Genomic DNA, 13,506 nt, shown 5'->3' with positions numbered 1-13,506 from the left:
TTGCTGTTGTAGTGTTTCTTTTAGTGCATAAATTAAAACATAGTTTTATTTTATCTTAGCCATTTGTCAAGGAAATAAGGAAAAGTTTAAACTTGTGCTCTTGTTCTTGAAAAAGCAACGAGCAACTAGTGCATGATGTAGTAACCTTTTCATCTTAGCAGCATTTCAGTGCTTGTATATGTTTGCAGAAAATAACACTTTTTTTTCCTGGCATCTGTCTGTAGCGCCATCTGCTGCTGTGCTTCAGGCAGCTTCAACTGTATGAACTTAACTTTCCAGACAGTTTGCCAGATGTGGAGCTGCTGAAGATGTATCCTCCTTCATCCCCTACTGAGACCTTTGATGGTGTCCAGCAGACGCAGTGCAGAATGTGCAGACCTCAGCTGTAGTGAAAGCATTTCTTGCTTCCTCAGTTCTGCTTGTGACTTCACACGTCTGAGTCAGCAGGATGCGCACTGGGGACAGATAACAGCATTCTTCCTGCCGCTCCAGGTTTGAATTAAACACACGCAAGGAGAGCTTTATTTCTCTTTGCACATGACACACAAAGGAAACAAGTTACATGAGTAAGTAACAGCGTGGTCTCCAGGAGAGACACTGGGCCACTTTTGCTTTTCGTCCATGAATTGCAACAGAGAAAACCATTAAAAACGTTTCCCAGTCTTCTTGTATTACCAGTGGTGAATCTTTGCATCTCATTTTCCACCTTGTGACTGTCACTATTCTCTCTTGCTCTTTGTTTCCTATTGTGAATACCAAACTTGCATTTAGGAATTACAGAAAGAAAATCATTTCTTCTGTTAGAGTCTCTGAATAGATTGTGTAGGTGTATGTAAACTCCTTTATTTTTTAATATTTTCCTACTGTTTGTCTTCAAGTAGGCCATGGGTAGTTGCTGAAGGAAATAAACTAATAAAAGTATGTACCGAGAGATCTTCTGGTTCTTAATTTGTAATTCCAGGGAAAAAAAATCTTCTAATCTTTTTCGTTTTCCCTTTCTTTAGGTACACTTAATTTTATTTATTTACGTATTTATTTTTCTGTCATGGACATTTATGGAAAATGAAATTAAAACTTCCTTGCTTAAGCATTCCCTTAAAGCAGACCTAAATTCTCTCTCCATAAGTAATTTTCTCATCAGATAATCACATTGTGATCTGCTGACTCATAGACCTGCCCCTGTGACACAGCCCTGCTCTGAGCTCTGGGTTTATTTACCAAACAGGCTGAACACACATTCATTTCTTTCTGCTGCAGAGTTCGTATCTGATCCCATGCAGCAAGTTAACAGATATTGTGTGCACGGATAGAGAGGATTGTTTTTGTATTTTGCTATTCTGTGTCGAGGACATGCAGCTGCTGCCATCTTCAAAAGATCAAGATAATGTGTGAGCTAATAGACCAGACACGATTGCACTAAAGCAGTTTCAGTCTGAGTTTATGGAAGTAAGCTGTAGTGGCAGGTTTATGAATCAGCAGATCATAAAGTTGCAGTGAATGGAGGTTGAAAGCTTAGTATTTCTGTGCTGAGAAAATCACCCAGCGTCCAGAGGAACAGACAGACATTACAGCCATGACACCTCTGTGGATTTTGTTATGCCTGTCCTTCTCATGGACATAGGCCCTGAGTCTTCAGAATTTGTAGACAGAAGTGCCTTTAAACAACCTGTGTGTCAGTTTTGGACTGGGCCCTAGAGAAAAAATAGCCTCCTACCACCCCCTCTCCTCAATTTTGCATGCGTGTAAGAGGCTCTCCTGTAGGCTCTTGGTCTGTGCTTAAGAAGCAATCAGAAACGTGCCAGAACATCCAGGTGCATCTCATGTAATAACTAAGTGCTGCTCCTGGGCCAGCAGTCGGACCTGTGCTTTTTCTTCATGATGCTTTTCTGCAACGTACAGCAAGGCATGTGACCTTTGTCTGTGAATAAAATGTATCATAGAATCACAGAATCACAGGATAGCCTGGGTTGAAAGGAACAATGATCACACAGTTTCAACACCCCTGCTGTGTGCAGGGCACCAAGCACTCAACCAGGCTGCCCAGAGCCACATCCAGCCTGGCCTCGAATACCTCCAGGGATGGGCATCCACAGCCTCCTTACTCTTCTCCAGTGTGAGAAATGCTATTGCTGGGCTACCTTGGAGTTTGTTCTGTGTCCTCACGATGTTCTAGTGAGGCCAAACATCTGCCAACCTGTCTAATTGAGCGTGGCTGACAGCTGCTTTTGCTTCTGGAAGTCTGTAAACCCACTGAATCTAACTAGGAGCACAGCGTAGTTGTGAGAGATGTGTGAACTTGCAGCCTAATTCCACCCTTAGCTGTGTAGCCCATCTGCCACTGCTGAGAGTGGCTTCTATTACTGTTGGTTCACCTTTCATGCTGTTGCCAAAATAATGCAAATTATTGTGTGAATATTTCCAGATTTGCTGCCAAGAGAAGCAGAGCTAGCAGATAAATACCTCTTTGGCATCTGAGTTGCCAAGAGACATTGCTGAGCTTTGAACGAGCGTCAGCCACTCAGTGAGGAACCACCCACAGCTCCAACATGGACCAGATTCTCTCAGTGGTACTCATGTCTGACTGCACAACTGAGGAGCCTCCAAATTTAAGGCGTCTGCAGCAACTACATTTGAGTGTCTAAATGTAAGTGTTGAATCTAGAGCTGAGCTACACAGCTTCTGGTCTGAAAGACTGTTAAAATTAAAGCCTGCCACCAAGCACTGTCTGCCAACATATTATGACACACTTTGTCATAGATGCTAGGGATGTGAGGAATTTAAGGGGGAAAAAGAGACGTGTAGATGTGTCCTAGTTTCATGAGAGACACATGCACTTAGACTGCTGAGGTAAACTTTTACAGTTCATAACTCAAGTAGTTTTTCAATTCTGAAGGCCATTCAGACTTTCAGACCCTTCAGTAAGGGTGATGGAGCACTGGAGCAGGTTGCCCAGAGAGGCTGTGGGGTCTCCTTCTCTGGAGACATTACTCAAAGCCTGCCTGGATGCGTTCCTGAGTGACCTAATCTAGGAGTTCTGCTAAGGCAGGGGATTGCACTAGATGAGCTTCCCAGGTTCCTTCAGCTATAAATAGGAAGACTGCTAAAAAAGTACCCTTTTCACATCTCAGCCAGGATTCTCGCATTTATTTATTTATTTTTAATAAATGATACAAATGATCCTCTCCATTTTAAATTTCTCTTTTTCATTCCCTTTTTCTTCCCTCCCCTTTCCTCTCATTCCTCCTCATTCCCTCTCCTTTCCCTTTTCCCTCCTCTCCCTTCTACTCCCCTTCTCTCCTTCTTCTCTTTTTTTCTTTTTTCTCTTCTTTCATTTTCTCTTTTTCCTTTCCTTTCCTTTCCTTTTCTTTTTCTTCCTTTTTCTTCTACTGGCTCCACCGTTGAAGGCAGAACTCTCTTATTCTCTTCCACGTCTCACTAGAAAATGGAGAGTCTCAAGTTGTGACTGAGTAATTTCCACCTCACACAGACTTTGAGAGGAAAAAAGAGAAGCTGCCTCCTCCCTGGATCCCTCTGGCAGAGGCAAGCTACAACAACAGCAAAGGCAGGAGTGCCAGTACCTGTCTGTGGGTCCAGGCGGCCGGGAGAAGTTGTTCATCACGGCCTCAGTGTGACAGCGGGTGAGGATGACCACCGCCTGGCACAGGAAGGGCACGAACGTGCTCTGCTGCGTAGATGACGCGCAGCTGCGCAGGATGTAGAGGATGGGTGGCACCTGGAAGAAGAAGGGGAGAAGGAATGACTTGCTGCATCCTGGACTCTGCAGGGCCTAACCATGGACATTCAGCGCGTGAGCAGTGCCTGCTCCCTTGACATGCTGCCAGCGCCTAAGCCTAAATTTCAAACCAGCCCCCCTGTCCAAGCCCTGGCTCTGCGCTCAGGCTGTGCTGCTTTAGTACCAGAGGCAGACGGCACAGGGCATGGTGCAACAGCCAGAAACAAACCAAGACACGTGGAAGAAAGTCTCTTACGTTCCAACAGATGTCCTTCCCGTGCATCTGCAGAAAGGTGGTCACCCACTTCCCAGCAGCACGCACGCGCACTCCTGTGGCTTTCCGGATGGTCTCCTTGGTGGCCATCATGAAGTCGACGGTGCGTTCGACGGGGAAGTTTCTGCACACGATCTGCAGAGAGATGAGAAGCAGGAGAGATCCCATCACTGCTCTGCGCAGCTCTTCAGAGCACAAAGCAGGCTGGAGGGCATTCTTAGCTCAGTGGCTTGCCGGCCATTCACAACGCTCCTGCTGTCCGTACCCTGCTATTTACACGGAAGGCGGCTGAGCCTTCGCTCAGCTTCTGCACCCATGGTGTCTGCTGACATGCAAAGCCTACCTCCCAGCAGCCACAGTCACACATGCACGCAAGTGCACACACACACACACACACACACACACACACATCATGGAGTCAGCCCCTTGCACTGCGTGCCTGAAGGCCAGCCATAGCTCAGAGCCTCCTGCTGCTTGCTGAGAACAGCGGTCTCAGGGTGACAGCTCATTTTGGAAACGGTGTGAAAGGCTGGGAGCAGCACAGAGTCGTGCAGAAGCCTCCGCACAGAGATCCCACCACCCCTTTCTGGGTCCACTTACCATGGCCATTTTGGACGTGGTCTGGAGCTGAGAGACAGTGCTGCAGGCATGCAGTCCCTCAGACAGGCTCCCGATGTCTCTTGGCTCCCTGTTGGCTGCTTTGGCTGGAAAGAGCCCAGGGAGAAAAGGGAAGTCATGCTTCTGGAAATGGAACCGCTCTCCACAGGGGAGAGACAGAGGACAGGGTGGGGACGAGAAGAGAGCTGTGCACGGTGCCTCTCCCTCCTGTAAACAGGGCCCAGCCCCTGGGGTCTGGCAGTGCTACGGAGGAGGGCAGAGGGCTGGTGCAACCTGCTCTGCTCACCTTGGATTCGGAGAAGGGAGCTCAGACAGGAGGCAGCCAACTGGCGGGATGCGGGCATGGGGTCGCACGTCAGAGGTGCCAGCAATCCCACCAGGGAGCCAAAGTGCTCGCAGGCATCTGCTCTCTGCAGGGGTGAGAGGCAGGAAGAAAGCTGTAGGCAGCCCCGGCTCTCCCTGGCTTCTCCGCCTGTGCCTTCCTCACGCCGTGGCACAGCATGCACAGCTGGGCGGAGCTCGCCTTCCAGCTCAGGGGCTCTGGGGAGGGAGCAGGGGGCATGCGGTGGGGCTCTTTACTCACTCGAAGCTCTTCGCAAACAGCCAGAAGCTGGGAGCAGGTCTGCAGGGCCCTCTTGCGCTCCCACACATTCTCTGAAACCATGCATTTCTGCAGGACCTGGGGTAGAGCATCTGTCTCACTGAGGACGTCTTTGCTTTCCCTCCTGCCGCCCCTCTCCCTGTCCCTCCTTCCCCAGCACTTTCCCCCAAGGCTGCCCTGTGGCTCCACGTGGCCTCCAGCCTCACTGAGCACCGGCACTGCTGCCCCCGCTCTCTGCAGTCATCCTGCCTGCCAACCCGGGAGCTTTTCCTCGGCTGTGGCCTGCCAGGGGCTGGCTCCTGCCTTTCCCCTGCAGGGCCCATTGCTCTGCCCATTTCTGAGCTCGCAGTGAGCTGGCACGTCAGCAGGAGATTGCTCCCCTCTGATCACCCTCTCAGTCCCCAGATCTGCCCCCACTGCCGACAGGCACCATGCTTTCTCCCTTGCCCCACACATACTCACATGCACTATGTTCTGAAAGAAGCCGCCGCTGGGCTCTGTCTGGAGCAGAACTGCCATGAGCCGGCCCAGAGCTTTCAGGGACGTTTGCTGAAGCTGAAAGCAGAAGAGGGCAGTGAGGTTTAGCATCACGGCTGTTGCCAGAGCATAGGTTGTGTGTGCTGAGGTCGGGTTTGACCGAGAGGTGGCCGGGAAAGTTACGGCAGGTTACCTGCAGGTACTGCGCTGCGTGCTGTGACTTCCTGATCTTCAGCATCATCTCTGCTGAAGGGTGCGTCACGATGTTCTTGCAGCACAGGACCAACATCTCCCGCATGTCCTTGCTTTCGAAAGTGGGCTTCAGCTTGCTGACAGGAGGAAGAAAGAAAGAGAAATCGGAAAGGGCCTTTAGCAGTGCTCTCCAGCCTGGTTCAGACAACATCTGACTTTCTCCTAATCGACAGCTACCAAGCCAATACCCCCAGCTCCTGCTGCTGAGCACTGTCTTCAGTTCAGCAGCGCCCACCTCCTCCCCGGCAGCAGTGAACCAGCTCCCTCTCTGAAGGGAAGGAGACCCCAACTCTCCCTTCTCTTCCCTGCCAGGGGACAGGAGCACCAGGGCCTTTCTCCCTGCCCAGAACCTCAGCTTTGCCGGGCACAACAGCCCAGTCTTCACTCCTATAGATGCGGCTCCTCGCCCCCTACCTCCTCCAGACCTTCAGGAGCTACCCAAAATGGGGACCTTACCTCAACTGCTCCAGGGCCAGGACCACCTTGAGGGGCACTGGGGAGACAGGAATGCCCGAGTAGTATTTCTTCAGCAGGTCCTGCAAGTCCCAGAGAGACACTGTCAAGTTGGGCAGGGGTCACATGAGAGCTTTTCCACCCAGCCCCAAGACAGGCACAACTGCCACACACCAGCCCCATCACTCCCATGTTTCCCATGGAAGCACTGCAGGATGCAGCAGCTCGACAGCTGGTGCACCTAGCCCGCTGCCCAGCAGCTGCCTCCAGCACCCAAAGTCCCCAACAGCTGGAGACGTGTGGCTGATGGAGACCTGTATGCCCCCAGGGAAGCAGGCCTCATGGCGCAGCCCAGAACTCTGCAGGCAGCCCTGCCTCTAGGCACTCACCATCAAGATCTCCAGAAGCTTTCCCTTTAAGGAGGGGTTAAAGGATGTAGAATCACCCACGACTGCTTGGAAGGCAGAGCTGAAGTCGGTGATGCTCTGCACCAGTGCGAGGTTGTTCTGCAGGTCCTGAGGCCCAAGAGAGAAGAACATTCTTTGAACTGTGGGATGGGACAAGGGCTGCAAGGGGGACACGTGGGGGCAACGCTAAGGGAAGGGCTTGGGTCTTCATCTGGGCACAAACCATTCCCCGAGGCACCTTTGGAAAGGGAAGGCCCCTCTCAGCATCCCCCCTTGTGGAGGGGCTGCAGCTGGGCGCTCAGACACCCTGGCACGCTTTGAGCTCTCACCCGGCAGCTGCAGCTGTAGAGCATCAGGATGTTGCCCACGATGTCTCCCTCCAGGTGGGCGAGCAGCTGTTCCTTGGAGGCACGCAGTGCCAAGCTGCCGTGGGCGAGCACGAGAGCGCTGCGTGTGGCCTGAGCTCTCGTGCTGTCCAGCTCCATCTGTGTGGGAAGAAATGCCTTGAGACACTCGCTCAACGGCCCCCAGTGCCCCGCGATGCACCTGGGCTCCAAGGCAGAAAATAAGGCAGAAGAATGCCAAGATGGAAACCCGTAACGCTTTACCTTCTTGTGCCTGGAAATCCTCGCGTTGCGGCCTTTGCACAGCCTGGACGCAAACGTGGTGAGCGTGGCCAGGACTGCTTGGAAGTTACTCTCAGCCGCGTGGCTGAGAAGAGAGACCATTCCCTGCACAAAGGAACAAGGGGCAGTTGGCACAGGCCTGAATCTACAGATCCTCTCCTGAGGAAAAGGGCAGCAGGGAGGAGATGGAAAGGCGCGGAGCAGGGCCAGGAGAAGCCCTCTGCCCCAGGGACGGAGCGGGGATGCTCGCAGGAGCTGGAGGAGAGCAGGGCTCACCTGGGCCTCACATGGGTCCTCCGCGTTTGCTTCCTCCAGGTGCTGCAGCAGCTTCTCCTGGACGTGGAGGACTCCCTTACAGGCTCCCAGCACTGTGCCCAGAGCCTTGTACAGGAAAGACTGCAGGGGAAGGGAAGGAAGAAGGTGAGATGTGGCAGCAGCTTAACCTGTTGGGGGAGGGCCAGGTGGAAGGACCCACGCTCCCTGGGAGTCGCTGAGAGCAGCTGCAGGGCCGAGCTTTATCCATCCCTGGGCAGCTTGCAGGGAAAGGCCCTCTGGGGGCACAGACTGGGGAAGCAGCACCAGCATCCCGCGTGGGCAGAGCACCAGCCACAGCCCCAGCCCCAGTTGGACACCTGCAGCTGCACCGCTGGGTGGAGCCGGGGGGAACTCACCTTTTCTGCAGAGCTGCTGGCAGAGCTGCTCAGCCACCGGCTCAGCTCACAGCTCAGGGCCTCGATCCAGGCCTCATCCCGTATGGTGTCCATTGACGCCCCGAGGAACTGTTGGAGAACAGGAGAAGACGATGTTCCCTTGCCCTTTGCCTCTTCCCTCACTCCCAATTGCTGCAGCCCTCTGGGGAGAGGTGTCTGGAAGAACAGTTCCTCTCCCAGCTCCCCAGCATTCCCTCCATTTAAGCCTTCTGCCACTCTTCTCCTAAGACCCCCCTTGGGCTTGGGGCAGAGTGGAAGAGGCAGCGCCTCAAAGGCTCCTCAGCAGCACTGGAGAGGCTGTTCCTGTCCCGTGGTGGCTCATATGGGAGCGGGGCTACTTGGGGCAGGCAAGCACTTCTCTGCACCCAGCAGTGCTGTACCTTCAGCAGACGGCACTCCCACCCTGCAGTGTCCAGGAAGCTCTCATCTTTCCCTGCACAGCAACAGGAAGAAAAAGACCCTTACTTGGGATCAAGGCACAGAAGAAGAGCTGCTGCAAACCTGGCTTGGCCTGGGCACTTGACACTGCCAAGCTGGGACCCGCACCCCCTCCACCATGACCTGTCCCTCCCCACAAACACTGTCCCCGCAGGAACACAGAACTAACTGAGGGGACGTGAAGGGCCCATCCGTGTCCTGGAAGGGGCAGATCCCCGCGGGGAAAGATCCCCGGGCCTCAGCGCTGTCTCCCTGGAATGGGAACAGCAGCAGAGCAAGCACTGGGCTGCAGGCAATGCTTCCCCTCTGCCACCCTGCAGAGAGAGCTGCATTTTCACTCCCGCCCTTCCCTGCCTCCGCCTCTCCCTCCCCACCAGCACTTTACCTTGGAGACACTGCAGCAGCAGGGGGATCTCAGCGGCCCACATGGCCCCCACAGCTCTGTGGAACCTGCTGTGGAGGTTTTGCATCAGCTGTAAGGCAGCGGCCTGGAGTTCGCTGCCTGCAACAGGGCTCCCTGCCAGCACCTGAGCGAGAGCAAGGAGAAGCAGGGTCACTTCTGCAGCAAGAGCAGCGGCTTCCCCCCAGGATGGAAGCAGCCAACAGCTCTGCCCGTGGCCGTGCTGCTTCCTCCCGGGGGCTGGTGGCACTGGGCTCTGGAGCATCTACTCACCAGCAGGCGCGCCAGCAGTGTCTGGGGAGTCAGTCGTGGGCCTGTGAGGAGAAAAAAGTGCTGAGTCAGACTCCAAGACGCTCCGTGCCCAGCCACGCGCAGCTCCGCTGTCCCTTCTGGGTGGTAGCACAGGTCAGCAGAGCTCACTGGCGGAGCTTCTGCTCCTACCTTGAAACATGGAGCTGAGGAAATGGGGATCCAGCTCCTCTACTCGCCGTCCTGTCAGATCCTCTCTCTCGGCCAGGGCTCGGACACAGCGCGAGACCGGGATCAGCATGCCGGTGTGCTGGGCTGGCACCACGAACAGCAGCAGCCGTGGCCACAGGAGCTGTCGGGAACGAGGCAGTTGAGCGTGTCAGCATTCCTGCCTCCGCTCAGAGACGAAGAGGACTCTGCGAATTTCCCTGAGCCTTGCGTGCTTCAGAGCACGCTGGAGGAGAGACCTGGGGTGGTGGGATGAGGAACAGGTGGTGCGAAGGCAAGGAGCAGCAGCAGGGCAGATGTGACTTACTTTGGACATCCCTGTCGCAGAGACGTCCAGAGACCCCAGGATGTCCATGCACAGCTCCTGCAGAGCTCCTTCTTCCTGGGCTTCCCAGGCAGAAAGGTCTCCAGCTGCCTGCACAACAACGGTGTTGAAACCTGGTTACCTCAGTTCTCAGGAGCCTCTCAGGAGGCTCAGGTGCGGCCCCAGCGGTGCTTCTGTGCCACCCTCTGAGCAGCACAGGTCTTCCCAGAGAAGATGCTGCCCACTGTCCTTACCCTTCTTCCAGCGGTGCGGCTGAACTCAGTGAAGATGTGCCCCACCACATCCCAGGCTGAGCAGCTCCGGGTGTTTGAACTGAGCAGGTCCTTGATGAAGTGCAGAACTGCTGTCCTCACCTGCCAGGGGTCAATTGTGGGTGTGATTTTTCTGGTCAGAAGGCAAAGGGAAGCCACCTGCTCATCGGGGCAGCCCTTTGGGCACGAGCAGAGGCAACAGGAGCAGAGGAGAAGCCTTGGCTCCTGAGGTGAGGGCCAGGCCGTAGCACCAGGCTGTGCACTTTCCATGCACAGCACAGGGACCTGCCCGCTCCACTCTGCCTGCTCTCCCACAGGAGCCATCATGACCGTGTGGTCAATGCCCCAGCACCTCTCTAGTCACCCCAGCCCTGCCCGTGTTGGCAGCAGCATCACCACCCCAAAAGAGCTTTCTTTTCCCAAAGCAGCTCACCCGGATCCTGAGGTCGCTGCACAGACACTGCACAGCCTCAACCACCTGGGGCAGCTTCTCCATCATCACGGGCTCTGCAAGACATGCACAGAAGCATGAGCGGAGCCACAACCCCGATGGCAGAGGGGATCCCTGGAAGTCCCAGCCTGTGGTACTGACCATCAGAGCGAGCCAGAGCACCGAGCAGACCCAGTGCTGCCACGCGTCCAGCCTCCCAGTCCTCGCCCAGCTGTGACTGCAGAAACAGGACCATTTCCTCTGGGCAGATCTGGGCTGCAGGAAGGAAATCCCAGGCTATGTTAACAAGAAACTCACGCCTATTCCTGAGGTTTATGAGAGGGGTTTTGGCCAGGGCACTGCAAGCATTGCCAAAGCTCCTCTCCTTACCCTGCAGCAGGATGCAGTGGGTCAGCTGTGCACGATCAGCCTCGCTGTGCTGCTTGGTGTTGTCATAGAGCTGTGGGAACAAAGTCCATATGAGAAAATCACATCAGCACTGAGGACGGAAAAGACGCTGTGCTGCTGCTCTCGTCTCCCTGGGCACTCTCAGGAAGAGGACAGGCAGACAAAACCCAGCCTGCCTCACAGCATCCCCGGGGGGACAGGCACAGCTCTGGAACAGCCATGAGCATGCAGGAGCCAAGGCTCAGCTGCATTAGTCAGGGGCTCAGACCTGTGCACTCCTCCTGAGACTTAGGCAAGAGGGAAACTGCTGTGGGCACAGGGATAGGCTCCCCTTACCTCGTAGAACACGGCACTCGTGACGTCCAGAAACCTGTCCTTCTGGATGACAGACTCAATGCCCTCTAAGGCCTCCAGGAAGACAATGAGGCTCTGCAAGAGACCAGGAGAGGAAGAAAGGGATGAAGCCACATCTAGCCACTTGGGAGTGGAAAAACTCCCAATTGTTTCTTGCAGGGAGAAGCTCCTGCACAGGCTTTTTATCCCCCACCTCCCAGCAGCCCCGTGAGTCTCTCTGCTCTCAGTCGAGCCGTGTTTGGGCATCATTTGCAGGCATTTCCCACCCAGCAGCCCTCTTCTCCCCCATCAGATGCAACTGGATGTGGTCCCCCCAGTTGCTAGCACAGAGCTCCTCAGGCTCTCAGGCACCCATTCCTCCTTTCTCCAAGGGCTCCCCACCTCCTCCCTGCACCCCCCGACCCCTCGTGGCACTTGCACTGGCCCCACGTCCACCCTGAGCCCTGCACAGCGTCTCACCTTGGCCACCCTGCAGGTGTCTTGGATCTCCTGACACGGGTGCACGAGCCAGAGGAGCTGCTCCCAGACGTGCTCTTGGTGCAGCTCCTCTTGCAGGAGAACATCCAGCATGGCAGCCACGGCCCCGAGGACAGCCTGTTTGTCCTGGAGAGGGATGGCAGAGGCCCGGCATCAAAGACCGAAGGTCTGCCCTTCCTACAGAGAAGGCTTTCTCTTTCCCTTCCCCTTCCCCAACCCCCACGCCCAGCAGGAGATGAGCTCGCTCTGGAGGGCAGGCAGGTTTTCCCCAGACCCTCATCCCCAGCTCTTCCTGCCACATGCTGTGACATGCAGCTGCTCCCTGCCACAGAGCCACTTCGGGGCCCTTTGCAGAGCCAGCCCACTCCCTCCCATCACTGCTCAGCTGCCAGCCCACTGGGCACAGACAGAGCTGCCACATGGGTGCCCCCACTGCCACCCTGGGCTGGGGGCGCAGCAAGGCTCACCTCCTCCTCCTGGCAGTCCTGCCAGTTCCTCAGCACAGAGAAGAGCAGCTCCTGAAGGTTCTCATAGATCCGCTCTTTCTCCATGGCAGGCCAGGGGCATTGGGATCCAGAGGACAAGTTAGACTTCACTCCATCCAGCCACTGTTTCAAAACTGAAAACAAACAAACAAACAAAAATAATGAATAATATATATATATATTTTTTCTAAAACAGAGTGAGAGAAAAGGGAGCCTGTGAGAGCCTGCAGCAGGGCGAGGTGCAAGGGCTGTCCCGAGGCCCCCTGCTCTGGAGCCAGCACTCACCAGCACAAGCGAGGCGCAGGGTCCGGCCGCTCCTCACCTGGCCCACCACACTGCGCAGGCCAGCCAGCATCAGCCACGTGAAGGGGATGCACTGTGGAGCTGCAGAGGAGAAGGAGAGGTCCACAGTCAGAGCCCTGGCAGCAACAGAGGAGGGGGCGAAGCCCTGCATCCCCCAGAGAGGAAAGACCCCTTTCCCCAGTTGTCATAGGTGTAAGGTGGCTGAGAGCACTCTACCGTAGATGCTGAACAGTTTGCTGAGGGTGATGAGCACGAAATCCTTGGATACCTCCCCGATGGCCTTCAGATGGCCCTGGAGCTCAGCCATCACCAAGCTGAAATGCATCCGGGCCAGAGCCACCAGGACGTTGCTGGCAGCCATCCTCACGTTGTCCCTGACACCCTGAAAAGGAGTCACTGGTGACACACCGTCCAGGAGACTGCCTGAGACCCCGGGAAGGGCTGAGTCACCGCCGTCCACCAGCACAACACCAGCACGGGCTTTGCCTTTGGCTGTAACCCCTCACCTGGGCTGCCGTCAGGTCCCGGGACACCTCTGCCAGCAGCCGGTTCACCACTCCGCACGGCGGGCGGCTGTCGTCTTCCCACAGGGCGCCCTCCAGCTCGCGGTACACCTGTGCTCGATCACCCTGGGGACAGGGACCAGTCATGCTTTGCTTTGCCCTTGCTCTCGGGGAGCCGCCCACTGCCACCCATCACCGTGCCGGTGTGGTGCCGCGGCCCGACACCCACAGGACCACGGCACTGCGCCACGGCAAGGATTCACGGCCGGACGTCCCCAGCTCACCTCCCGGTCTTGCAGGCGCTGTTGCAGCACAGTCACAGCGGAGACAGGGACAGGGCTCGGCACCCTGCTTCTCTCCCTGCGACGCGTACGTCTGGGCACGCAGCCCACACAGGCAAAGAGACCTGGAAGCAAAGAGCGGAGCAGCTGCCGCCGGTGTCGCTCGGAGCCAGGGCCGAGCATCCGGCCGGCTCTGGGAGGAATGCTCCTCCAGCCCCACGGT

General features: G+C 55.7%; 1 protein-coding gene across 1 annotated transcript; it reads right to left on the bottom strand.

The window, feature by feature from the left end:
• Positions 1-1,818: 1,818 nt before the first annotated feature.
• On the bottom strand, positions 1,819-13,466 carry LOC149912618 (maestro heat-like repeat-containing protein family member 2B). The gene is made up of 27 exons (XM_090130883.1): positions 13,287-13,466; positions 13,006-13,128; positions 12,716-12,881; positions 12,482-12,580; positions 12,179-12,330; positions 11,694-11,837; positions 11,217-11,309; positions 10,863-10,932; positions 10,635-10,748; positions 10,476-10,549; positions 10,025-10,144; positions 9,774-9,881; positions 9,431-9,590; positions 9,263-9,303; positions 8,982-9,116; positions 8,113-8,220; positions 7,718-7,837; positions 7,424-7,546; positions 7,145-7,300; positions 6,798-6,923; positions 6,412-6,491; positions 5,897-6,032; positions 4,939-5,035; positions 4,608-4,711; positions 4,056-4,142; positions 3,579-3,733; positions 1,819-1,918 (listed from the first exon to the last, which is right to left on the bottom strand). Exons 1-27 carry the CDS (start codon positions 13,464-13,466, stop codon positions 1,819-1,821), a joined length of 3,171 nt encoding a protein of 1,056 aa, XP_089987009.1.
• Positions 13,467-13,506: the final 40 nt, after the last annotated feature.

The sequence above is a fragment of the Phasianus colchicus genome, chromosome Z (assembly GCF_987193195.1).
Source record: "Phasianus colchicus chromosome Z, bPhaCol1.hap1.1, whole genome shotgun sequence".
Classification (NCBI taxonomy): domain Eukaryota; kingdom Metazoa; phylum Chordata; class Aves; order Galliformes; family Phasianidae; genus Phasianus; species Phasianus colchicus.
Note: the sequence above shows the minus strand (reverse complement) of the source record. Positions and strands in the feature narration are given on the sequence as shown.

What these genes read in the sequence shown, in the direction of transcription:
- LOC149912618 (XM_090130883.1), bottom strand. Translation starts at nt 13,466, where the DNA reads ATGCTCGGCCCTGGCTCCGAGCGACACCGGCGGCAGCTGCTCCGCTCT. An exon ending in ACACCTGCAGGGTGGCCAAG is followed by an intron (nt 11,310 to 11,693) that starts GTGAGACGCTGT and finishes GGTCTCTTGCAG; the next exon opens with AGCCTCATTGTCTTCCTGGA. An exon ending in CCACGTCCAAAATGGCCATG is followed by an intron (nt 4,143 to 4,607) that starts GTAAGTGGACCC and finishes ATCTCTCTGCAG; the next exon opens with ATCGTGTGCAGAAACTTCCC.